At 37.1% G+C, this 27,914-nt stretch overlaps 1 protein-coding gene across 1 annotated transcript in view; it reads left to right on the top strand.

Moving 5' to 3' along the window:
* The window catches only part of LOC139127631 (uncharacterized), a 31,445-nt gene extending 14,369 nt beyond the window's left edge, over nt 1–17,076 (top strand). The window contains exons 4-11 of the mRNA XM_070693548.1: nt 831–991; nt 2,591–2,746; nt 4,186–4,345; nt 6,431–6,569; nt 8,568–8,640; nt 9,406–9,593; nt 14,011–14,122; nt 15,949–17,076. Coding sequence (XP_070549649.1) covers nt 937–991; nt 2,591–2,746; nt 4,186–4,345; nt 6,431–6,554 — 495 coding nt within the window. The 5' untranslated portion in view covers nt 831–936 and the 3' untranslated portion in view covers nt 6,555–6,569; nt 8,568–8,640; nt 9,406–9,593; nt 14,011–14,122; nt 15,949–17,076. The remainder of the gene's footprint in view (nt 1–830; nt 992–2,590; nt 2,747–4,185; nt 4,346–6,430; nt 6,570–8,567; nt 8,641–9,405; nt 9,594–14,010; nt 14,123–15,948) is intronic.
* The last annotated feature ends 10,838 nt before the right edge of the window (nt 17,077–27,914 follow it).

Here is a 27,914-nt window from a genome sequence, read left to right as displayed (position 1 = left end):
ACATCTTCATGCTCATAAATAGGTCAAAGGTCAAGCCAAATATTTTCAATGATATGGTATGCTAAATCATGGCATAAATTGTTGACATGTGTTTTCTCTTCACATCATCATTTCTGAATCTAGAAATCTGTTTGCAATAGCTGTAAAATGAATCTGAGATAAATAATTAATCTGCTGTTGATGAAGTCAAGGATCCATTCTACTGATGAAGGCAAAATCCTCAACTAATTTGTGAAACTTTTTGTATATATTCATGAACAAATAAAAGTGTGAATGTTTACATTGGCAGACATTTATAATTTCAAATATTGATAAATTTAACACAATTTCTTTCCATTGATTCAAATTTGCACCATGACCCCTGATTTTTATTCATGTATGTGATAGAGATTATTTGAAAGTTTACTTTAGGAAAGTTGAACAAATGTTTTAAGTCTTCAAATTTTGAGATACATACAACCTTAAGACTCAAATATACTGGCCAAAATGTTTTGAAAAATGCACTAAAAACTGAATCTTTCCGAATGCACCTTTTATTGTTACAGTGTGTGCATATAATTATATTGAACATTGTCTTCGAGTTGTGTTCACATGGTTGATGAAAATCATCGTTATTTTTAGAGGTGTTTGATGATCTTTCATGAAAAAAAACCAAATGTAAGAAGTACAGCTATTCTGGTTCTAATCTTTCTCATCCTGAAACTTTCTTATTTTCTCAATGTTTTCAATGGGCTGGATGTACCTACATACAGCAAAATAACTCTGTTTTTGTTCCATTGAATTTAAATTTATAACATGTTTAGTGGTTTTCTTTTATTCTGTCTCCACAGCAATGTATCTGCAAGGTTAGAGACATCACCAGACTTGCCTCCATGGCTAAGCTCAAGAGTGGAAGGCTAGTCAGAGAAACGGCTGATACCAGTCTGCAATACTGGGATGGAATGGATTTTACAGAGGATGTCTTCATCAGCAGATACTACAGGGATTTCAGGTATGCAGGGGTTATGCTCTTCATTCCAGATTATAAACAAAAGCACACACATTTATGATATGATCCTTACCAGCATTTTGTGCCCCTGATACTGCCGAGCCACTTAAGTCAGTTTTGTAAATTCTCCTCAGCAGCTCCAGTCTTTTTGAACTGTCTGTCCTTGGACATAAAAACTTCTCCAAATGTCAACATTTGCAAACAATGCTCAAAAACTTGCATCTTACAAAGATCATTTTCATTCTCCTCATCACCTAAAGTGCCAATTTGCACTAAGCATTGTCTAACTTTGGATATTAAGGGCTCTATAAATTGTTAGATAGATACATTTATGACTGTAACACTAATATTTTGCTCCTTCTGGCCAAACACACATGTGATTTACTAAGTTGGTTACTAAAATGTTATCCCATTGGCTTGTTCACACAAAGGCTTGGCTTGTCACCTTTTTGGGGCACCTAGACTGTTGGCTATTGGCTCTGAAAATTATTTACTCATCTGTTTGGGTTGTGCCGGCACTCCTTGTCTGATTAGGTATACAGACCAGCTCCAGTGAGAATAATACAAAATCAGTGCCATAAGGTAATTCAGGCAAATGCTGAAATACTTCAGAAATAGTCAAACCTCACCATTTGTAGACAGCAAATACTTTTCATATTGAAGCTATTGAAAGTTCACATGACATTGTAACCATTTCATGACTTCCAGTTTGGCTGATACTGGGTGCCACAGTGAAAAACAGCAGGGCTCATGTATATCGTTTCACCATTTTATTTTGATTGTTGATACACAATAAAGGTATTGGATTTTATTTCAAATCCCCTTTGATGTGTGATTGTGAAGATGTACGTTTGATCTACAATGTACTAAGGCCTGTTTTGAATGAGATTTTATGAAGCACAAAATCACTGATCAATTTGAAGTAAACTTTTAGCAGTGTCAAGTAAAATTATCACATCCCATATCAATGGCAAGCTGCAATATTTTCTGTACAATTTTTTTTTCAGAAAAATTGGCAAGTTGATATTTACTAAATGTACATAACATTTACAGAATTTCATGAATGATCGTATTGCAAAAGCCTATGATATATTATTGTTTTCAATAGACTGGATATATTGCTACACTTGAAAAATGGGAGACTGATATATTATTGTTTTCAAAAGACTGGATATATTGCTACACTTGAAAATTGGGTGACTTTGTCTTTCAAGTAGAATGTACCTCAGGGACAGATATTCAGACTTTCAAGTGGTTTACAATATCCTTTTGGCCTAGCAATTTTGGTGTTCATTTTTAAGCTGATAAAGTAAATTAAGATTTTGAAAATCAGGAATTTGCTTTTTCCCAATAGGGATGGTAGTCATTTTGAATTTCAAATATCAGTACATATTCCGTAATTTCTTTCTCTTGTACCAAAATTTGCATGTTTGACTGTGATTTCTATTCCTGAGTTTGTAAGATAATTATTGAAAGATTGCTTCAGGTAAGCTTTAGAGAAAGTGCAAGTCTTCCATATCAAGGTATGAACTAACTTAGATCTTAGACTCTGGATTTATAATTTAATGTAATGCAATGGTTGTTTCTATTCTGTCTCCACAGCAATATATCTGCAGGGTAAAGACATCACCAGACTTGCCTCCATGGCTAAGCTCAAGAGTGGAAGGCTAGTCAGAGAAACGGCTGATACCTGTCTGCAATACTGGGATGGAATGGATTTTACAGATGATGTCTTTATCAGCACTGTAGGGATTTCAGGTATGCAGGCGTTATGCTCTTCATTCCAGATTATTAACAAAGCACACACATTTATGATATGATCCTCTGTGTCCTTGGACATAAAAACTTCTCCAAATGTCAACATTTGCAAACAAGCTCAAATACTTACATCTTACAAAGATCATTTTCATTCTCCTCATCACCAAAAGTGCCTCTTTGCACCGAGCATTGTCTAACTTTGGATATTAGGGGCTCTATAAATTGTTAGATAGATGCATACATTTATGCACACATGTGATTTACTAAAATGTCATCTCATTGGCATGTAACCTTTTTGGTGCGTCTAGACTGTCGGCTATGGGCTCTGAAAATTATTTACTCATCTGTTTGGGTTGTGCCGGCCCTCCTTGTCTGATTAGGTATACAGACCAGCTCCAGTGAAAATGAACAAAATCAGTGTCATAAGGTGATTCAGCCAAATGCTGAAATACTTCAGAAATAGTCAAACCTCACCATTTGTAGACAGCTAATACTTTTCATATTGAAGCTATTGAAAGTTCACATGACATTGTAACCATTTCATGACTTCCAGTTTGGCTGATACTGGGTGCCACAGTGAAAAACAGCAGGGCTCATGTATATCGTTTCACCATTTTATTTTGATTGTTGATACACAATAAAGGTATTGGATTTTATTTCAAATCCCCTTTGATGTGTGATTGTGAAGATGTACGTTTGATCTACAATGTACTAAGGCCTGTTTTGAATGAGATTTTATGAAGCACAAAATCACTGATCAATTTGAAGTAAACTTTTAGCAGTGTCAAGTAAAATTATCACATCCCATATCAATGGCAAGCTGCAATATTTTCTGTACAATTTTTTTTTCAAAAAAATTGGCAAGTTGATATTTACTAAATGTACATAACATTTACAGAATTTCATGAATGATCGCATTGCAAAAGCCTATGATATATTGTTTTCAATAGACTGGATATATTGCTACACTTGAAAAATGGGAGACTGATATATTATTGTTTTCAAAAGACTGGATATATTGCTACACTTGAAAATTGGGTGACTTTGTCTTTCAAGTAGAATGTACCTCAGGGACAGATATTCAGACTTTCAAGTGGTTTACAATATCCTTTGGGCCTAGCAATTTTGTTGTTCATTTTTAAGCTGATAAATTAAGATTTTGAAAATCCGGAATTTGCTTTTTCCCAATAGGGATGGTAGTCATTTTGAATTTCAAATGTCAGTATATATTCCGTAATTTCTCTCTCTTGTACCAAAATTTGCATGTTTGACTGTGATTTCTATTCCTGAGTTTGTAAGATAATTATTGAAAGATTGCTTCAGGTAAGCTTTAGAGAAAGTGCAAGTCTTCCATATCAAGGTATGAACTAACTTAGATCTTAGACTCTGGATTTATAATTTAATGTAATGCAATGGTTGTTTCTATTCTGTCTCCACAGCAATGTATCTGCAGGGTAAAGACATCACCAGACTTGCCTCCATGGCTAAGCTCAAGAGTGGAAGGCTAGTCAGAGAAACGGCTGATACCTGTCTGCAATACTGGGATGGAATGGATTTTACAGATGATGTCTTCATCAGCAGATACTACAGGGATTTCAGGTATGCAGGGGTTATGCTCTTCATTCCAGATTATTAAGAGAACACCACATTAACCCGTCAAGCCATTTAGCAAAATGCCTAGTGCGACATTGAGTCATTTGGCAAGATAACAAATAAATTGGCGATCAACTTCACTGGTTGGGTACAGCAACTGCAAACACTAAAATCAGCGGGTAATCTTAATCGGTGTCAATTGTGAATTATTCTTCATTCGATTCAGTTTATTTTAAGATACACCATGAGAGAAATGGTTTGTACCACTGTGCGATGTTTACGCAGCCTGTAGTATCAGTATCAATTTATGGCCAGAGTTGGACTTCCTGCTGACTTTTGTATTACAATCGCTGTACCAGACCACTGAAGTTGACCGCCAATTTACTTGTTATCTGGCCAAATGACTCTCTGTTTTACAAGGCATTTTGCTAATGGCTTGACGGGTTAATGTGGCGTTCTCTGTAACCCTTTGCACCCTAACCCCTGGTACTCTATGACGTCATCGGACATTTCTGTCCGAGCCGGGTTCAAAGCGTTTAACAAAAGCACACACATTTATGATATGATCCTTACCAGCATTTTGTACCCCTGATACTGTCAAGCCACTCAGTCAGTTTTGTAAATTCTCCTCAGCAGCTCCTGTCTTTTCAAATTCTGTGTCCTTGGACATAAAAACTTCTCCAAATGTCAACACTTTCAAACAATGCTCAAATACTTGCACTTTGCCCCTACTGGCCAAACACACAGGGATTTGCAGTTCTTTTTTCTGCTTCAGGTAAGCTTTAGAGAAAGTGCAAGTCTTCCATATCAAGGTATGAACTAACTTAGATCTTAGACTCTGGATTTATAATTTAATTTAATGCAATGGTTGTTTCTATTCTGTCTCCACAGCAATATATCTGCAGGGTTAGAGACATCACCAGACTTGCCTCCATGGCTAAGCTCAAGAGTGGAAGGCTAGTCAGAGAAACGGCTGATACCTGTCTGCAATACTGGGATGGAATGGATTTTACAGAGGATGTCTTCATCAGCAGATACTACAGGGATTTCAGGTATGCAGGGGTTATGCTCTTCATTCCAGATTATTTACAGTAATACGTACATAATCCTCCATACTTATGATACCATGGATATCAACCATGCAAGCATCTTGTGCTACTGCAGTGCCCCTAAATCAAGGGCTCAAAGTCATCAGTAAAATCACCTACGTAATATCAAAACAGGTAATAGAATATGTGCTATCCAAACTGTGGGTCTGTGTACAACACCTTTTGCTCACCACATTGGTATAGGGGCACTCTCTTGACCATCCTTGCAATATCTCCTGAGCAATCAAGTTCTGTATATATTCAGACTCATTAACAAAGTGGCTCATCTGAAGGAGTCTGTAAATTATAAAACCTTAGGATAAGTAACCATGCAGTATGTGTTTCATTACAAATCACAAGTGTAGTGCCAGAACCACAGCAAAACTATTAGTAGATTGTCCGGTCTGTCATAGAGATAGAACAACTCACTACACAATGCCAGGTAATTTATTTGACTCTAGGATATTGAAGAAATAAGAAGTACAAGTTCAAAACAATCTACAATACAAGTGTTTGGTTTTTCAAAATTAATTTCTAAATTCAGCCTGTTGGTGGTGATTGTACAGATTCTATCATATCATGTTGAGCTGTAACCCCCTTGGAGGGGCCTGTGCTTGTACAAGCTAAGATCTTAGTGTGTGTAGAGACAACATGAGTTTTTTTCCATGTTAGCATTTTGTAACATACTCATATTTCCAGCACTGCTAGAGTTCACCATTACTTTTTTGAAGTCTACAGTAGTGAGAGCTGTCAGAGATATAGGATAAGATCTGCCATGATAGAAGACAGAATATCTGGACAAAGAAGTCAGCAGTTATTTCCTTAACAACAGGTTTTATATTGTCTGAGTGACCATGGCAACACTTACCATGTTTGATAAAATGTTATGATACAGGTGTTTGTCTGTGTTTACACTAAAAGGACTATTCGGGGTTCATATAACCAAAAAATATTTTTAATAATTTAATTCAAATGCAATGGTTATTCTGTTGTATCTCCACAGCTTGGTTAGAGACATCACCAGACTTGCCTCCATGGCTAAGCTCAAGAGTGGAAGGCTAGTCAGAGAAACGGCTGATACCTGTTTGCAATACTGGGATGGAATGGGTTTTACAGAAGATGTTTAATGGACTGTGCTGAAGGTAATTTACCAACTGTAGTTTAGTTTCTTTGAAATATCTCTCATCACAAACCCTGTTTTTGTGACTGAGTCCATGCTGTTCCATTGATGTGTACAGATGTCATGTCAACAGATTAGCTCTCAAGGATATCAGTTCAAAATACAGTATTTCCTTACTTGGTGTACCAGTTCATATTTGCTAGTTTCAAATGCTAGGTCTCTCAACTCCTTATTGGGTAACTTTTCACTTCAGAGTCCTTCAGCAAAGATTTTGTATTATCAGTAGAATATGCCGTGTGGAGGACTTGTGTTTGAAATTTGCATCATGGGTAAAATGTTCTGACCTATGGAGTTGTACCAGTACATTGCATCATGGTAGAATGTTCTGTGCTATTGAGATGTACTTTGCATCATGGGTAAACTGTGTTGTTGAGTTGTACCTGCACTTTGCATTGTGGGTAAAATGTTCTGTGCCATGTTAAGTGTGATGAATAGACATCAAAACTGTCAGGAGTAAAACTTGCCGTGGTGCATGTAGAGAACATTGAAATGAATTTTGGTGAAATGTACAGAATAGAGGTACATTAGTTTGGTCAGAGATATTCCAATGCATTGTGAGTAGTGTGTACCTTGAAAGTGGTGAATTGCCTGGTTTTTGTTGGACATTGCATCATGGGTAAATGTACCCTGTATTGCTAGTGAACCCAGTCTTGTGCTTTTGTGTCATAGCATTGCATTGTGGGTTAAATTTATGGTGTGATTTCTATCAATCAGATCAACAGGACAAATTAAATGACTTCATATAGCCTTGTCGTTTTTTGAGCTCATATTTTGTATATGTATATATGCCAAACAGAGTTTGTATGGTAGGTTTGTGGCGTTCATGTGTCCATATGTATATATGTCTTTATAAAGGAAATACCACGAGTTGGAGTGGGTTTACAATGGAAACCGTACAGTTGCGGTCAGAAGCTTGTAAATGTCACGAGGCCGTAGGCCGAGTGACATTTACAAGCTTCTGACCGCAACTGTACGGTTTCCATTGTAAATCCACGACAACGAGTGGTATTTCCGACTTATACCACGAATTTTCGGGTGTTTTTGGCACTGTCAGAATCGAGATCGTAGCTCTAGTTCGCATGCATTACGTCACATCCGCATTTACTCGTGTTGAATACCTAAATAACATCTGTGACGAGCGATCAGCAGAAATTCCCTTGTGGAGTAATGGAGACAGTAGAGACGCATTGAACGAGAGCTCTCGGGTTCGAATCCTAGCACGGCTCTTTGATGTTTTTTTCAAGTGAAAAGAATGTTTCCACATTATATCAACAGTTCACCTATACATACACTTGAAAGTTTGAAGTCAAAAAGTGTGGGTTTACAAGAAAAGTGTGCGGTTTACATTGTAAACCCACACTTTCAAACAAAAGGCTTTGTAACACCAAACAGTTTCAAACAAAAGACTTCCCGGAGGCAGAGTCGGTTATAGAAAATAAGAAGTATGGTTGAAACAATGGGCACGAGGCAATGAGTGGTATAAATAAAAAAATACTGCTTTAAGTTTTTCAGACAGACAGGCAGGGACAGTTCGCTTAGTACACAGTATAGAGAAGTTTTTTCAATACAAAGTGTTTTGACTGACTTGATCATTTTAAGTTGCTAAAACCATGCATTGACATGATTTCCCAGCTTAAACACACACAACTGTGATGATGTTCACTGACTTGACCTGATGCTCATAGTTTACACCACAACGTATTCTGTACTACTGTAAACTAATTCTTTGTACATGTACATTAATTTATTTTTATGTTCTGTACACACTGACCACATCACTTTCAAAATTTATCTTTTCAATTGAACATCAGTCCTTTGTATTTTATCTCAGTTCCATCTCATCTTTAATATGCCTTATCATGTCACACAGATACCTTTTGTCTTGTGTAATACAGATAATATGTCTTGGATATGTAACTTGAGTTCATAGACTGTATTATCAATTGTTTCTTTGTACTAGGGACATAATGAGTATATACAATGAGCCACCACCAGGCATGTGTGTAGTTCCTGATAAAGACGATATCACAAAGGTCAGTCATACAATTTATCTAATCACCCTCCATGTCACTTCAACTTAATATCTTTTCAAGTACCCTACCACTGGTCATGGAATCAATTATTGTATGTAATTATTCCATTAGCCATCATCACAAATTACTTCTATGCAACAAGTTTGCTTTTGATTTGTTGTGTACATACACATACCTTAGAAGCATATATGATGAGAAGACAAAACACAAAAGTGTACATACATACATACATACGTACATTCCTTTGGACAATATTATAATTTCTAATAACTAAAAATTCCATGATTTTTATACATATGTAATACCGCTTACTTCTGTTTCTTCACAGTTGCATGCACTTATTACGGGACCCTTTGACACCCCTTATGAGGGTGGTTTCTTCCACTTCCTTATTAGGTTTCCTCCAAATTATCCAATCAGACCCCCCCCCCCCCCAGTCAAGTTAATTACCACAGGTGATGGTAAAGTTCGGTTTAATACAAACCTCTATCGAAATGGCAAAGTCTGTCTTAGTATTCTAGGGTAAGTAATTTCCTCCATTGCATGTCCTAAAGGATGCAAATTACTTCTATGCAACAATTTTGCTTTTGATTTGTTGTGTACTTACCGTACATATACCTCAGAAACATTTATAATGAAAAGACAAAACAGACAAATGTTCTTTTCTTTGTAACACTGTATGTGAACAATATAATTTCTGATACAGAGAAATTCTATGATTTTTATATGCACATGTAATACATGCTTACTTCTGTTTCTTTTCAGGTGCATGCACTTATTACGGGACCCTTTGACACCCCTTATGAGTGTGGTTTCTCCCACTTCCTTATTAGGTTTCCTCCAGATTATCCAATCAGACCCCCTAGAGTCAAGTGAATAACCACAGGTGATGGTAAAGTTCGGTTTAATCCAAACCTCTACTGATATGGCAAAGTCTGTCCTAGTATTGTAGGGTAAGTAATTTTCTCCATTGCATGACCTTCTTTACCAAGTGTCTGTACCGTGTGTCTGGCTGCTATCAATTTTTCATTTCTTTGTGGTCTGTTTAGTTTCATTCAAACCCATTTTTAGCTCCCATAGCCATATGTATATATGGCAATGGAAGCTATTCTTATAGGCTAGGGAAATGTCTGTATGTATGTATGTCTGTATGTCTGTATGTCTGTATGTCTGTATGTCTGTCCGTCAACATCAAAAACTCCAAAACCGCTGTACATTTCATCTTGATATTTGGTGTGTACATGGATGATGGGCTGTAGATGAGATTTTGTTCAAATGAAGTTGTCATTGCCAAAACTATGCAAATTAAGTGAAAAAATGTAAAAACAGTCAAAATTGAAAAAACTCAATAACCACTGAGCAGATTACATAAAAAATTAGTATGTAAGTACTTTGGGCTGACATGAAATGATGTGCACATCTTAGGTCAGTATCTTGGACTTGCTATTTTTCATGAATTTTTTTGTAATTTTCTCCCATTTTTGGTCAAAAAATCTTTTACTCTGAAACCACAAGTCCGATTGATTTGAAACTTGGTATGGAAGTGCATAGGAGTGACCTTTCCCAAATTTGGGCAAATCGTGGTGAAATTTGCATATTTTTAGTTTACACGTCCATAGACTCCCATGTATAAGGCAGATCTCCATAGACTCCCATGTATAAGGCCACGAAAAATAAAAATTTAGTTTCTCATCGTATTCATATTGCAAAAAGGATGCAGTGACACAATTTTTAGTCCCCACGGATGAAGTCCAGTGGGCTTATAGATAAAGGCATGTCCATCTGTTCGTCCTTCCGTGAGTCCATCCGTTCACGCAGATATCTCGGATATTTTGACAAAATGTCATGTGACCTTGATGACCTTTGATCTCAAATATACATATTTGTCCATAACTCAGTAACCACAAGTGCAACCACCCTCCATATATGGTATGATGGGACACTTTATGATGCCACATATTGTACCTCATTAATTATGCACATATCTAATTTTGAGCGAGCCAATAGAGCTAGAGGTCTGATTTTGGTATATAGGGATAACTTAGCAATACAATTTTTTTGACAAAATGTCACGTGACCTCGGGACCTTTGACCTCAAATATACATATTTGTCTATAACTCAGTAACCACAAGTGCTACACCCTTTTTGTATGGTATGATGGGACACCTTATGACGCCACATATTGTACCTCATTAATTATGCACATATCTAATTTTGAGCGAGCCAATAGAGCTAGAGGTCTGATTTTTGGTATATAGGGATAACTTAGCAATACAATTTTTTTGACAAAATGTCACGTGACCTCGGTGACCTTTGACCTCAAATATACATATTTGTCTATAACTCAGTAACCACAAGTGCTACACCCTTTATGTATGGTATGATGGGACACCTTATGACGCCACATATTGTACCTCATTAATTATGCACATATCTAATTTTGAGCAAGCCAATAGAGCTAGAGGTCTGATTTTTGGTATATAGGGATAACTTAGCAATACAATTTTTTTGACAAAATGTCACGTGACCTCGGTGACCTTTGACCTCAAATATACATATTTGTCCATAACTCAGTAACCAAAAGTGCTACACCCTTCATGTATGGTATGATGGGACACCTTATGACGCCACATATTGTACTTCATTATTATGTGCATATCTAATTTTGAGCGAGCCAATAGAGCTAGAGGTCTGATTTTTGGTATATAGGGATAACTTAGCAATACAATTTTTTTGACAAAATGTCACGTGACCTTGGTGACCTTTGACCTCAAATATATAACTCAGTAACCACAACTGCTACACCTTCATGTATGGTATGATGGGACACCGTATGACACCACATATTGTACCTCATTAATTATGCGCATATCTAATTTTGAGCGAGCCAATAGAGCTGGAGGTCTGATTTTTGGTATATAGGGATGACTTAGCAATACAATTTTTTGACAAATGTCATGTGACCTCGGTGACCTTTGACCTCAAATATACATATTTGTCTATAACTGAGTAACCACAAGTGCTACACCCTTCATATTTGGTATGATTGGACACCTTATGACACCACATACTGTACCTCAATAATTATGCACATATCTCATTCTGAGCAAGCCAATAGAGCTGGGTGTCTGATTTTTGGTATATAGGGATAACTATAGGAGAGAAATATTTTGACCAAATGTCATGTGACCTTGATGACCTTTTACCTAAAATTATGTTTATGTCAATAAATAAGTAACCACAAGTGCTATGTCCTTTGTATTTAGTAGGATGGGAGACCTTATGACAACACACACTTTACCTCATTAATTATGTACACATCTAATTCTGGGCAAGCGAATAGAGCTAGAGATCTGATTTTTTGGCATATAGGGATTAATTAGCAATATAATTTTTTTTTCAAAATGCCATGTGACCTCGATGACCTTTGACCTTGATTATACATATATATGCATATCTCAGTAACCACAAGTTCTATACCCTCCAATTTTCATAGGATATTAGACCTTAAGATGTCACATCTTGTACCTCATTTATAATGCGCATATGTATTTCTTGGCTGGCCAATACTGCTAGAGGTCTGATCTTTTTTCCCGATTTAGAACCATAACTTAGACATGCCTCATGTGTTTCAAATTGGGAACAATGACATAGACCTATGTGCCCATAGATCTCAACATATACACTCCAGTGATATTTCTTAATGACAACATTTTCCTGCCCCATCAAGACTAATACTCCTATTACAAGTGGGGACTATGTCATTGTTAATGACTTGTTGAAGTAATGGTTGTATCACAGTATTCGATATATCTAATTCTGTATTTTTTCCATTTTATATTCTGAATAAATACATTAAACATATTTCACTGTCTCCAGTACATTACATTTAAGTGTTTTCACTTCATGCACTTTATCCCTTTCACACATGTTCAAATATCTGACCAGAGAACAAACACTAAATAGTCCAGGATGGGAGCTACAGTGTCATTGACGCTATTTTTCTACTTTTGTATGATGCCATTGTTTGGCTCACTGTCTGTGTATGATTAATATTCAAATTACATGTATGCACCAGGGCTCGAAATAATACCTGTCTGCCTGTCCCGGACAAGTAAAATTTGGCCTGGGACAAGTAGTTTTGAAAAGTACTTGTCCAAGTTGACAGGTAGATTTTTTCAGCCTGCAACAAGTATTTCAACCTATTGACTGCAGCAAATATTCATAAGTTTAAATTTATGTACCTTTTAAAATTTTGAAAATCATTATTTGGATATTTACCTGTCAGAAAAAAGTAAAAGAAAGTTCGATAATATCGAATCACTGTTTACAGGAGTCAGCCATGTTGATTTATCTAAGGTCACGTCTCAAATCTCTTAGATTGGGAGATTCTCAGAGCCATCTCGACACCGATGGCATTGTTACGCCATTTTGCATACAACACAGACGTGAGTTAGTTGAACTTTGTGTTCTGTCAAAAACTTCCTATCAAACTAATTAAAAAATGATATTCAATTTCTCTGGACATTGTCTTTTAGCCAGAGGTCCATACCGGTATATCTTTCTTTCATGAAGTTGACTTTGTTTGTGTACCAGCTCTATTTACTGTCTGTTCTGTGCTGTTTTGTTTCTATGTTTACAACTATTGTCTTACGAATTCTGACCTAGTGTTATTGGATTATGGATTGGTATGATTGCGATTATTTTAGTATAGTTTCTTAGAATAAATTATGCCATTTTGGACAGGTACTTTTCTCACTGGGACAGGCACTTTTTATTTGACTTGTCCAGTGGACAGGTGGTTGAAAAAAGTATTTCGAGCCCTGTGCACACAGTAGGCAGTCGAATGATTGACTCTGAAACAGAACTGTAATGTAATGTTTGGTAGTCACATACACATGGAAATTACTTGTACATTGACTTTGTCACACATCCATACATACATACATACATACATACATACAATAACAAACATACATGCATGCATGTATACATGCATACATACACACATACATGCATACATACATGAATACATGCATACATATACGTACACATGTTCATCTTTTTGTGAACTTATACATGCCAGTATGTATGTATATACTAGTATATAATTATATATATATATATATATATATATAGAGAGAGAGAGAGAGAGAGAGAGAGAGAGAGAGAGAGAGAGAGAGAGAGAGAGAGCAATCTATACATACTGTTGTCTACATTCATTAATGCATACACCGGTGTACAGGCACCTAAAGGCATACATTATATTTGGTGTACCTGCAAATGCTCTGTAAACACACATGCATATATTGACTTCAGTAATTAGAAATACAGATTTATTTCATAATATATTTCATTTTACATGACAGAACCTGGTCAGGGCCAGCATGGAGTCCAGCACAAAGTTTATCCAGTGTTCTTATATCAATACAGTCATTAATGAATGAAAAACCTTACCACAATGAACCAGGCTTTGAACAAGTAAGTGCTTTCTAAAAGTTTTTAACTTTTGATTAAGTGTCTACTATCTTTCGTTAATAATCATAGGTCAGTGGCAGAAACATTTATTGGTTTTTCCTTGGCTTTGTTTTGTACATCAATTACAAGTCCTTTTGTACCTAAAGCTTGTTAAAACACTATATAGCTTGCCAACACAGTGTCCATATGTGTAGAATGTACTGCTAATGATAGCAATGCATTCTACTCATATGCAGGCTGAATTTACAACTTAAATTGTATATAAGCATGCTTTATGAGTAGAACAAGAAAGGTAGTTGATATAGAAAACAAAATGGTGGAAAAGTCATCAAAAGTTACAGCTACAAAGAAGGACAACAAAAAGCAAGTGTACAACAAGCATGCTAGCAATCAACGTTTCATTAAGTCTATCTTCCATGCATGTGCCCATCCCAATCTCTGGTACTTTCAAAAGTAGATGTGTGAAATGCTAATTAACACTGTCAATATTTTCTTTCAAATGAAATGTGCCTTTAAGAAAGGTACTCAGTCAGTCAAAGTGTGGGACCCTGAATGGCGCCCCCAGTGGCAGATTTGTATATTCCTTTTGGTACCTCAGAACAGGCGTAACATGGCAAAGAGCTTATTTGTAAACAACCAGAAAGAGTGTTTTAGTAAACCGGTAATGACAATTAAACTGAAGTATGGGCATCAGTTTTAAAAAGGCTAAAACTTATTGTTCAAACACCATTTGAAAAAGTGTTTCTTGCTCAAATCTGTGTCCAATGCTTTGACAGAATATTGCCAATATTTTACGATGCAATAGTCAGGTCAGTATCTTATCTTAATTGCATAGTAATTGACATGCAGCATTTGTATGGTTTATTGTACTACGTGACCACTCACACAGTGAATCTCAGACTCATGAATTTCGAAATTTCAAGTTATTGTTACCATCCATAGATATCAGACCAACAAGATATATTCATTTTCTGTCTCCAGTTTCATAACAATGAGATACAACAATGATTATCAATTGACAGGTATTAAAGGATCAGTAATGTCAACTTTTGATGACTTTTTCATTAGTTTCATTTTATTCATAAATTGCGGCTTCTTATCCTACTCCCCAAAGAATGCTGAAACACCATTTAGCTTATCAACTGAGTGTCAATATGTATAAAATGCATTGTTATTGTTTCCATTTGATTCCTAGTCCAGACTAGAAGTCACTTTTTTACGATAACTATGCAGTTTACACATGTACAGGCTGAGTTGACAAGCTGAACACTGTATATCATCAACATGCTTTGGGGAGTAGAACAATTATGGTTCACATTCAAAATAATATTATCTAAAGTTAGCATTACTGGCCCTTTAATCATAGACTCTTATACTTTATTTCCGATTGGACGTGACCTGTTTTGTCCCAGAATCCCATAATTTTGCCATGTTTCAGGTGTTTATTATCATTGAACCTTCTATACGATGTCTGTGAATGTATAGCGACTAAACGTGAGTCGAAAAATAAACTGAAAAAATGTTCTGTGTTTCGTTGGAGAATGCATATGTTTCAAAATGTGTTCCCTGTACGACCATTTAACCCCTCTTTGCATATGTTACGAAAGTGCACATCATGATTATTCAAATTTATACGGTCAAAACAATGCTGTGAGAATTCAAAACTCTCGCCCTGTGTATGCAAATGACTACGTCATCAGTAATCCCCCTATTGTGTGCCCACTGTCCAGTAACTTCCCTTTCAATGACCTTAAGCACTGTCTCTTTCCAGAGAAAGTAAATGGTAGATTCTTCACAAAGTTAAACTTTATCGTACATTTTCTCTTCAGGATCCGTTTGGTGAAAAAGAGGCCGCTTTGAATATGCAACATTAAAAACAAGACTGGAAGTAATCAAGAAAAGATAGAAGAGAAATCAGGAGATATATTATCTGATTTAGACAGCGATATGAGCACATCAGATACAGAAACTAATATTGATACAAATACCAATCAATCAATTAGCTGATTAGTCTATCAATCAATCAGATGTTAAAATATGTCTTTGAATGTAAATAGTCATAATAATTATCAGAGAAGAAGGCAGATAACTTACCATTATGATGGTAGGTGTCTGTTTGTAGTTCATGATGTGAACTGTTTGCAAAATGGCAAAATATAATGACCCTTCCAAGTTTTGTGTATGGTTTTATCGCAGGGTATGTTTTGCTAAGTCATGACAGATTGTCGGTGTATCTGTAGACATGGAATGACGCCCGGTGTACAGCGAAGGTGACTGACTGTGGTAGCCAATGTAAAATGCTAACAGAATGCATACCATGGCACTATACATTATGACAGATTTATTTAGAATTCAGTCAAGAGAGTTTGTATCATACTGTGTCCCATGTTTTCTGCTGATGTGCAGCTGGCTCAGAAGTTTATATCAGATTGGTGGATTGTCACTATTCACAGCAACTTGGGGAGTCTATTGTGTATAATTCAATGATAACAGTCTTTCACATGCTAACCTAGATAAAGTTGTACATGCCTCTACACAGAAACAGTCACTTAAACTTCTGTGTAAATTTCCCTCAAGCAAACTTTAAAATTATCTCTTTAAAAATTGATGAAAAAAACAGGGGTAAATGTGCAAATTTAAGTAAAAGGGAAACAAACTACTCATGTTTACCAATCTATCAAATTCAAAGCGACCACTTTTTCTAAGATATAACCTTGTGGAGAAACTTAAATTTTGATTTTCTTCCCTACCATAACATAGAAAGTTGATATACTCTACAAGCTTCCAGACAAGTCTCACATTCAGCAGATCAGTCAAGTATTGTAAAAAAGTGAGTTTGAATATCTGTTCCTAAAGAATCTCTCCACATTAAAGCCTCATTATACCTGTGTTCCATGTTTTTCACATGCTAATCAACAATAAAACCTCTGTGCACTTGAAATATAGTGGGTCCAATCTTATCATTATAATCTGCTTCTGTTCAGGGTTCTTTATTAAATATAGAAAATACTCCTTAAGATAATATTGAACTGTAATATGGCTTAATGTAAAGGTGTTATTCTCCATGTTTGCTCAAAACTCACCTGTGATAATCTGTAAAGTAGGGTGGTCACCATGTGCAACAAAGCTGGACAAATGTACACTGAAATGTCAGATGCTTCACTCCATCAAGCTTCAGCATGCATTACTTTCCAGGACAACGGTTGACGTAATCATTTATAATTTACTGCAATGATTCACACTGAATGTGAGTTGAAGGAATGACTTGTGGAAATTCTACAAAATATCAACATAGAGGTTGAAACCTATGGGAATTCCAAAGAATATTAACACAAAGTCAATTACCTGTATTCTGTATAATAACATGTGGACATTCCAAAAATTATCAGCATAGATGTAACTAACCTGTGGACATTCCCATGATAATCGGCATAAAGGTCAATAACTTGTGGAAATTTCAAAGATTATCTACAAAGAGGTCAGTTGCTGCAGAGAATAAAAAAATATTGGCATGGAAGTCAATAATCCGGGAAATTCCAAAGATTGTCAGCATATACGTGAATAATTTGTGGAGATTCCAAGATTGCCAGCGTAGAAAGTCAATAATCAGTTGAAATTCCAAAAGGATATGGCATAGTCACCCATGATGTGAGGAATTTCGAAAGAATATCATCAAAGATGTTGATAGAATCCAACAAAGATTTTCAACATTTAGAATATAGTGATTTCAATGTTCATTTCATTTTTTTACCATTTTGTTTGAGAATAAAGTATACTCTCTTGAACTCTATGGAAAGAACAAAACATTGTAGTTCCTTTTGTATTTTAGCTCCTATATGGTATATGTATATATACATGTACCAAAGAGAGCTTATATGAGAGGTTGGGGTTTTATGTATGTATATGTATGTATGTATGTTAGTATGTTCAGATGTACGTCCATCCACATCAAAAACTCTATATCTGCAGCACCTTCTATCTTAGTATTTGTGTTACAGGTGCACCCAGGGATGAAGATGTGAATTTGTCAAATGAATAATGTCAGTGCCAAAAATGTGCAAATGTTGTGAACAAAGGGAAAATCCTGCAAATTGCTCTAGAACCATGGGCCAGATTGGTTGAAACTTGGTACGTAGATTCTTTATGGTGACTTTAGCTAGATTTGTTCAAATTATGTTAAAATATTGATAGTTGTATTATTGGGAAATGTTTCCTTTTTTTGGTCAAAAAATCATTTTGTACCAAAGTACAGGAAGGATTGCTCTGAAACTTAACAATCTTGATCCTAGAGTTGTCTTCCGTAAGATTTGTATTTTTAGGGCAATTTTCTGCATTTTTGGTCAAAATATATTTTCTGTGAATTAACTTTTGTAATTGCTTTGAACATACGCATGTACCCAAAGGCAACATTAGTGAAATGTCTTCAAATTGTGGTGAAATTTTCATATTTGTATTTTTGGCGTAATTTTCCCCATCTTCTTGTAATTTTTTTTTCTCTGAAATCGATTGTCCGATTGCTTTGAAATGTGGTATGCATGTTACCAGGGGTAAACGTAGTGACGTTTACTCACTGTGACCGGCCACATTGAACCAAGTGTGAGCCAAGTGTCATTGACGCTATGTTTTGTTACTTTTCATTCATACATTTTATTCAGAAATGAAATCTGAAAAAATCCACTATGTGATATGATGCAAATTTCTGATTCGTTTGTCTCTAGTATTTTAAAGCTCAAATGTCAAATGAATGTTACATGTTATGCTATATGGCACCGTGAGCTGAGTCAGTGTTAAATTTCACTTTTCAATGCTACAAACATTTGGCAAATTAGTCGCTTGTTAGATCAAAGTCATTCTGCGTTCAGATCTTCATGTTGTATACTGCCCTCTACAGGGCTTACAAAAGGAAAGCCAGGAACCTGTCTGCATAGTCTTGACATCTCTATTCTTCCTGTTAGTTGAACATGAAGAACTTTTAGATGACACAGGGGCAGTATGTCTGTTGATGTGGTAAGCCTTATTCAAAAGCCACGTGGGGCCTGTCCAAGTGCCCCATACCAGTGTGTCAAATTTCATGGGCATGATTCAGGCTCTACAGAAATGATTCATGTTCACTGCAATTAACTTTTAGGTCCTCTACCTTCATGGTAATACACAGAGAAAAAAAACTTAAGGAAAAGATACAGTAGATGTTCCCTTACAAGTGACTGCAATAGTAGAAAGTTTCCCTTAGCCAATCAGTGACCTCACAACTGATGAAACGGTCACAATATAGAATCTACATGCAATCAGGCCGTTTCGTGATCAGCTATTTCTTTCGACGGCTGTCGACAAAATTTGGGGACATATGGAATAACAACAGAACTCTGTGGCCTCGGAAAGCTTTTTGTGGCATTCCAAAGGTATTTCCAGAGGGATACGGTGTATTCTGTAGCCAGTGATTTTCTGAGCAAAGTACTGGCGGCAGAACGCCGTCCGAGGCCACGAGGTTCTGTCATAATTTTCAATACAATAACTGACAGCTCAAATCTGGTAAAGTATAAAATTGATAGAAAGTACTAGCAGCATCGTTCTCTTACTTCAAGACTTTAGTATGCTACTTAAAGGTAATGTACATGTATGTAATTTAAATTTTTATTTTCGTTTCCAAATTAAACGCCAACTCACTCTAGGATTTCGTTCAAAACCAGAGATTAACATGGCGTCGGCAGGAAGATGAAGCCAGACTGTCGCAAATGGATACCGGGCGTGGTTTGGGTATCCCTTCGGTCATTACAGTTAAACAGATGGTAAATTTCCTTTGCAAGAATCAAACTGATCACCGTACTCCAAACATTTGCTGTATTTAACGTTTCCTCAAAAAATATAAAAAAGACGGTCTAATACACAGGGACTACAAAATAGATGCCTTGTAGGGCTAGACTTATTGTGTCAGAAGAATAATTTCATTCTCTGAAATTACAGCAATGTGATATCATGGTAAACCTTCAGAGTCTGTGAACATTATCAAAAATATCAAATCACAGCATATGGTCAAAAGCCAACTCTTTATTTGTCATAGCATTACGCTGAGCGCTTTTTTTAGCTCCCATAGCCATATGTATATATGGCAATGGAAGCTATTCTTATAGGCTAGGAAAATGTCTGTATGTATGTATGTCTGTATGTCTGTACGTCTGTATGTCTGTATGTCTGTATGTCTGTATGTCTGTCCGTCAACATCAAAACTCCAAAACTGCTGCACATTTCATCTTGATATTTGGTGTGTACATGGATGTGTGTACATGGATGATGGGCTTTCGATGAGATTTTGTTCAAATGAAGTTGTCATTGCCAAAAATATGCAAATTAGTGCCAAAAAAGGCGTTTTTGGTAAAAAATCTCCTTCTTCATAACGCTGGTCAGACAGCTTTGATATTTGGTGTACAGGTCCCTAGGGGTAACCCAACTTGGATTTGTTCAAATTGTGATGAAATAAGCAAATCTGTATTTTTAAGGAATTTTTTTTGTCATTTTTGGTCAAAAATTTATTTCATCAAAACCGCTCGTCTGACAGCTTTGATATTTGGTATACAGGTCCCTAGGGATAGCCCAACTTGGATTTGTTCAAATTGTAATGAATTAAGCCAATCTGTATTTTTAAGGAATTTTTTTGTCATTTTGGTCAAAAATTTATTTCATCAAAACCGCTCGTCTGACAGCTTTGATATTTGGTACACAGGTCCCTAGGGATAGCCCAACTTGGATTTGTTCAAATTGTAATGAAATAAGCCAATCTGTATTTTTAAGGAATTTTTTTGTCATTTTTGGTCAAAAATTTATTTCATCAAAACCGCTTGTCTGACAGCTTTGATATTTGGTATACAGGTCCCTAGGGATAGCCCAACTTGGATGTGTTCAAATTGTGATGAAATAAGCAAATCTGTATTTTTAAGGAATTTTTTTTGTCATTTTTGGTCAAAAATTTATTTCATCAAACCGCTCGTCTGACAGCTTTGATATTTGGTATACAGGTTCCTACAGATAAACTAAATATGATATACAGAATATATGATGAAATCTGCAATTTTGTATTTTTGGTGCAATTTTTGCCATTTTTGGTCAAAAAATGTGTTTCTCAAAAACTACTTGTCTGATGCCTTTGATATTTGGTATACAGGTTCCTGGGGGTTCTCTTAGTGTGATATAGTGAAATTTGATGAAATCTTCAATTTTTGTATTTTTGGGTCAGTTTTTGCCGTTTTTGGTCAAAATATTTGTTTCTCAAAAGTTACTCATGTGATAGCTTTGATATTTGGTATACATTTTTATATATAATTATGATGAAATCATCAATTTTGTATTTTTGCAGCTAATTTTGCCATTTAGGTCAGGCCATCCTGAAATGAGCTATCAAAGATCTCAACCTTCTCAACATTCCTTGACAATATTTTTGCCGGCATCGTTAATACACTCCCCACTTTGTCAAAGACACATCTCATGCCATCAAGATCTTCAACAGCTTTAAGTTTACGGGTACCCATAGATATATATTCACACTTGATGTTAAGGCCCTCTATACTTCCATCCCTCATAAGGATGGTCTCCAGGCCCTTGCATATTTTCTTGACCGACGCGACGTTATGGATCCACCCACAAACGTTTTAATTCGCTTAGCTGAATTAGTATTAACTTTAAATTGCTTCACCTTTAATAGTGAATTCTACACACAAGTTCGCGGTGTTGCCATGGGTACACGCATGGGACCTTCTTACGCTTGTTTATTCGTTGGTTACATCGAAAAACAGATAATACAAACATATACCGGTCACATTCCCGAGCTCTTTAAACGGTATATTGATGACTGCTTTGGTGCAGCATCTTGTTCACGCACAGAATTAGATAATTTTATTGATTTCGTTTCACATTTTCACCCCGCACTGGAATTTACTTCCACTATTTCAGACATATCAGTTGCATTTCTTGACATATCAGTTTATATCAATGAGGACTCGCTGTCTACCTCCATACATTATAAATCCACAGACTCTCATGCATATGTTCTATACAGCTCAGCTCACCCCGTCGGTGCAAGGAATCCATTCCATTTTCACAGTTTCTACGCGCTCGGCGCATTTGCTCTGACCAAAAGGATTTGAGCAGCAGCTTGACACTATTAGCACTTGGTTCTCGGCTCGGGGTTATCCCCGCTCTGTAGTGGACAAAGCCAAAGAGCGCATTGAACCATTAACGCAGGAGGACGCGTTAAAGTCAACTACCCGTTCTCAATGCGATCGCATTCCTCTTGTATTAACATACCATCCTTTTAATCATAGAATCCGTAAAATCATCTTTGAGGAGTTTTCCATCTTAACCAACTCCCCCAACACACAGAATATTTTTTCCGTACCTCCCATCATGGCATTTCGACGTGACACGAACATCAAAGACCGGCTGGTGCGTTCCAGTTTACCTAATCACGATTGTGCTACTGGAACATCATGTGGCCGTCGAGTATGTAACACCTGCCCACATACTTTTACAACCAACTTCATTCAGGGCCCGCGTGGTAGAGTCAATGTTTCCGGCGTGTTCACATGCACGTCGGCTAATATCATCTATTGTATCAAATGCAGACGCTGCAGCATGCTATATATTGGCGAAACAAAGCGTCGCCTAGGCGATCGCTTTGCTGAACATCTTCGCACTGTGACCGACAACAAGCTCGCATATCCGGTGGCCAAGCATTTTGTACACCACCCCACCGCGGTCGGTCCGACATGGCAGTGTCTGCTATAATCTCCACCACAGACTCTACCCGCCATAGACTCGAACAGGCCACTATTTTTAAACTCGGTACTCTGGCACCAGCCGGTATGAATGCATATTTTAACGCGTTTGATCGTTCCCTTGTTTGATTGGCTGTTTTTCTTTCTTGTGTTTTCACGTTTCTCTAGCGAGTTTTTAGTACTGACGAAGGGTTGCACCCGAAACGTCTGCGCTTTTTATTCTCTGCTTTGCAAGTGTTTTATCTCCCGCTGGTCGGTTAGTATTTTACTGTATTTGTTTTAACTTTGCTCTTTACTTTTTTTTTAACGAGTACTGTATTTCCCGCTAGTCGGCCAATTTTTTACTGTATTCCTTCACACTTGCTGCAGTTTTATCCCTCTTTTGAGGTCATTTGTAATTTTTATAGTCTATTGCCACTGCGTCTCGCTTTTTATCTTTCCGTTTTACCTTTCGCTTTTAACCTTTCATGATTGTGTGTGCTTTATTCGTCTTGTGCTTCAGTGTCCACGTCACTACGGGGTCAGTCTGTTTTCGCTCATCCACTCCCGATTTTTTACGTCGTGTCTCCGCGCTTCCGAGTTTTGCCCGCGTGTTTTTCGTGACCGCGTCCTGCTTCAACTATGCCGTCTATTAAACAACTTGAAACTCGGTCTTTATCATCTGTGAAAACCTTTTTGTCCTCCTTGCATCCTGACGTCAGCTTCCATGGCTTCAGGTTGGCCAAATACACATTTGCAAAAACCCGTTTCTGTAGTCATGTCTCCTTTCTTTCTACATGCAACCGTAACCGTTGCTTGCCCTCTGGTTTCAATATTCACGTACAGCCGTCCATTTTTACACCAGCTGATTCTCATTATCGTCAACGTATACAATTCCTGTCTAACAAATTTTCTTGGCAGTATTTTAGAGTTACTCTCAATCACATGCGTCAACGTGTTTCTTTTTTTACAACTTCTATTTGTCAAACGAAACGCACTCTTTCCTCTCTTGTAGCACCCACCACTTACAGGAATATCATACAATACATACGTAAGGAAAATGAGTCTCTTCACAAGTTTTTAACATCTCAAAAGTTAAAAAAGATTCAAAACTTGGTTGATAAATTTCCGACAATTACTCGACAAAACACCACGCCGAATTCATCGCAAATCACACCTGTTGTCACCATTCCTCCCGACCTGCCCCTTTCAGATTCCGAACGTTCTGTTCTGTCGAAAGGGTTGAAATTCATCCCTCTCCGTAACTCAACCGACGAATTCACCTCACGTCACGATGTGCATTCTTTCTTTCGCCGTTTACGCTTGAAGGAATTTTTCATGAACGTCAATCAGATACGACTGATGACTCAGCAGCTAATGGTTCCGACAATGGACCCAACCCATATTCTACCAACATTAATAAACGCGAGTCCTTTTGGACTCCCCCTTCAGGACGTAACCCCACACTTGATCTCTACATCAACATTTGTCAACACAGAATTAACCGCCTGATCAACAACACCAGTAAATCAAAAACACACAATATCTCTAAAGCTGAATACAAGGCTCTGCGCGATTTATCTCGCAACGATAACATAATAATTAAGCCTGCCGATAAGGGAGGGCTGTGGTAGTATGGCGTAAAGATTTATACATTACTGAGGCACAAAGGCAACTTTCTGACACATCTTTCTATAAACATCTTGACACCGACATCACCAATAAACACAATAATATCGTCAAACGTACAATCAGTGATCTAGTTCATGATAAACTTCTGCCCGACGATGCAAAATCATTGATCATCTCACATCCACGCACGTCCCGTTTTTACTTACTACCCAAAATCCATAAAACGGTAATCCTGGCCGCCCCATTGTCTCTGCTTGTTCCTGCCCTACCGAACTCATCTCAACATTCCTTGACAATATTTTTGCCGGCATCGTTAATACACTCCCCACTTTTGTCAAAGACACATCTCATGCCATCAAGATCTTCAACAGCTTTAAGTTTACGGGTACCCATAGATATATATTCACACTTGATGTTAAGGCCCTCTATACTTCCATCCCTCATAAGGATGGTCTCCAGGCCCTTGCATATTTTCTTGACCGACGCGACGTTATGGATCCACCCACAAACGTTTTAATTCGCTTAGCTGAATTAGTATTAACTTTAAATTGCTTCACCTTTAATAGTGAATTCTACACACAAGTTCGCGGTGTTGCCATGGGTACACGCATGGGACCTTCTTACGCTTGTTTATTCGTTGGTTACATCGAAAAACAGATAATACAAACATATACCGGTCACATTCCGAGCTCTTTAAGGTTCCAAGACAAGAAATTTGACCTTTTTAATCTAACAATTCTCTAACGGTTAATAAGCTCAGAACCCCTGTAAAGTATACATTTTCTGAAAGCCTAGATATACGGGAACATTTTGGTAACCACAGTGTCTCCATTGTTTACATAACTATCACGTGACACGGTAATTTGCATAACCTTTCAAAAAACGGTTTTCCCTATGTTTTGTCTCAATACTTCAAAATATCTGACTCAAACTTGCTGGAACGCAAGCTGTCACAACGCTCTTCCAAAGTGTGTCTCAGATTTTTTATATCTTGCTTAGTTTTTTTTTAGCACAATTTTAAAGAAATCAACTATGCTTAAATTCACTGCTCTGGAAGTTTTTCTGGCATAAAAACTGTTGTAGAAGGTTTAAAAAATTCTGAGACACACTTTTGAAGACCCTTTGGACAGCTTGCACTCACACAAATTTCAGCCACATATCTCAAAGCATTGAAACAAAACATAGGGAAAACCGATTTTGAAAGGTTATGCAAATTACCTGTCACGTGATAGTTATGTAAACAATGGTGACACTATGTTAACCAAACTGTTCCCCTATATCTAGGCTTTCCGAAAATATACAATTTACGGGGGTTCTGAGCTTCTTAAACACTAGAGAATTGTTGGTTTAAAATGGTCAATTTCTTGTCTTGGAACCTTAAATGCAATATTGATGACTGCTTTGGTGCAGCATCTTGTTCACGCACAGAATTAGATAATTTTATTGATTTCGTTTCACATTTTCACCCGCACTGGAATTTACTTCCACTATTTCAGACATATCAGTTGCATTTCTTGACATATCAGTTTATATCAATGAGGACTCGCTGTCTACCTCCATACATTATAAATCCACAGACTCTCATGCATATGTTCTATACAGCTCAGCTCACCCCCGTCGGTGCAAGGAATCCATTCCATTTTCACAGTTTCTACGCGCTCGGCGCATTTGCTCTGACCAAAAGGATTTTGAGCAGCAGCTTGACACTATTAGCACTTGGTTCTCGGCTCGGGGTTATCCCCGCTCTGTAGTGGACAAAGCCAAAGAGCGCATTGAACCATTAACGCAGGAGGACGCGTTAAAGTCAACTACCCGTTCTCAATGCGATCGCATTCCTCTTGTATTAACATACCATCCTTTTAATCATAGAATCCGTAAAATCATCTTTGAGGAGTTTTCCATCTTAACCAACTCCCCCAACACACAGAATATTTTTTCCGTACCTCCCATCATGGCATTTCGACGTGACACGAACATCAAAGACCGGCTGGTGCGTTCCAGTTTACCTAATCACGATTGTGCTACTGGAACATCATCATGTGGCCGTCGAGTATGTAACACCTGCCCACATACTTTTACAACCAACTTCATTCAGGGCCCGCGTGGTAGAGTCAATGTTTCCGGCGTGTTCACATGCACGTCGGCTAATATCATCTATTGTATCAAATGCAGACGCTGCAGCATGCTATATATTGGCGAAACAAAGCGTCGCCTAGGCGATCGCTTTGCTGAACATCTTCGCACTGTGACCGACAACAAGCTCGCATATCCGGTGGCCAAGCATTTTTGTACACCACCCCACCGCGGTCGGTCCGACATGGCAGTGTCTGCTATAATCTCCACCACAGACTCTACCCGCCATAGACTCGAACAGGCCACTATTTTTAAACTCGGTACTCTGGCACCAGCCGGTATGAATGCATATTTTAACGCGTTTGATCGTTCCCTTGTTTGATTGGCTGTTTTTCTCTCTTGTGTTTTCACGTTTCTCTAGCGAGTTTTTAGTACTGACGAAGGGTTGCACCCGAAACGTCTGCGCTTTTATTCTCTGCTTTGCAAGTGTTTTATCTCCCGCTGGTCGGTTAGTATTTTACTGTATTTGTTTTAACTTTGCTCTTTATTTTAACGAGTACTGTATTTCCGCTAGTCGGCCAATTTTTTACTGTATTCCTTCACACTTGCTGCAGTTTTATCCCTCTTTTGAGGTCATTTGTAATATGTATATATGCAAATGGGAGGTATTCTTATAAGGTGGAAAAATGTTGTCTGTATGTATGTATGTATGTACGTATGTATGTATGTATGTATGTATGTATGTATGTATGTCCGTCCACATCAAAAACTCCGAAACCGTAGCACCTACTGTCTTAGTATTTTGTGTACAGGTGCACCTAGGGGTGGAGATGTGAATTTGTTCAAATGAACATGTCAGTGCCAAAAATATGCAAATGAGGGGGAAAAAAGGAAAAATCCTGCAAATGGCTAAAACTCAGTAAGCATTGGTCAGATTTGGTTGAAACTTGGTATGCAGATTTCTTTAGGCATTCTAAATTATGTGTGCAAAAATTGGGATGAAATTTGCATGTTTGTATTTTTAGGGTATTTTTTCCTTTTTTAGTCAAAAAATCTTGTTCTCTGAAATCGCTCGTCTGATTGCTATGAAACTTAATATTCATGTTCCTCAGGATGACCTCAGTCATGCTTGTACAAATTGTATTGATATTGTCATATTTGTAATTTTGGGGCAATTTTCCCAATTTTTGATAAAAAAAATTTTTTATCCAAAAACTACTGATTTGATAGCTTTGATATTTGGTATACAGGTATCTAAGATTAATCTCAATATAATGTATTGAAGGTATGTTGAAACTGGCAATTTTTATTTTATTTTTGGGGCAATTTTTGCCTTTTTTGGTCAA

The sequence above is a fragment of the Ptychodera flava genome, unplaced genomic scaffold, assembly GCF_041260155.1.
Source record: "Ptychodera flava strain L36383 unplaced genomic scaffold, AS_Pfla_20210202 Scaffold_34__1_contigs__length_2629520_pilon, whole genome shotgun sequence".
NCBI classification, from domain to species: Eukaryota; Metazoa; Hemichordata; class Enteropneusta; family Ptychoderidae; genus Ptychodera; species Ptychodera flava.
This window is presented reverse-complemented; position numbering and strand designations above follow the sequence as displayed.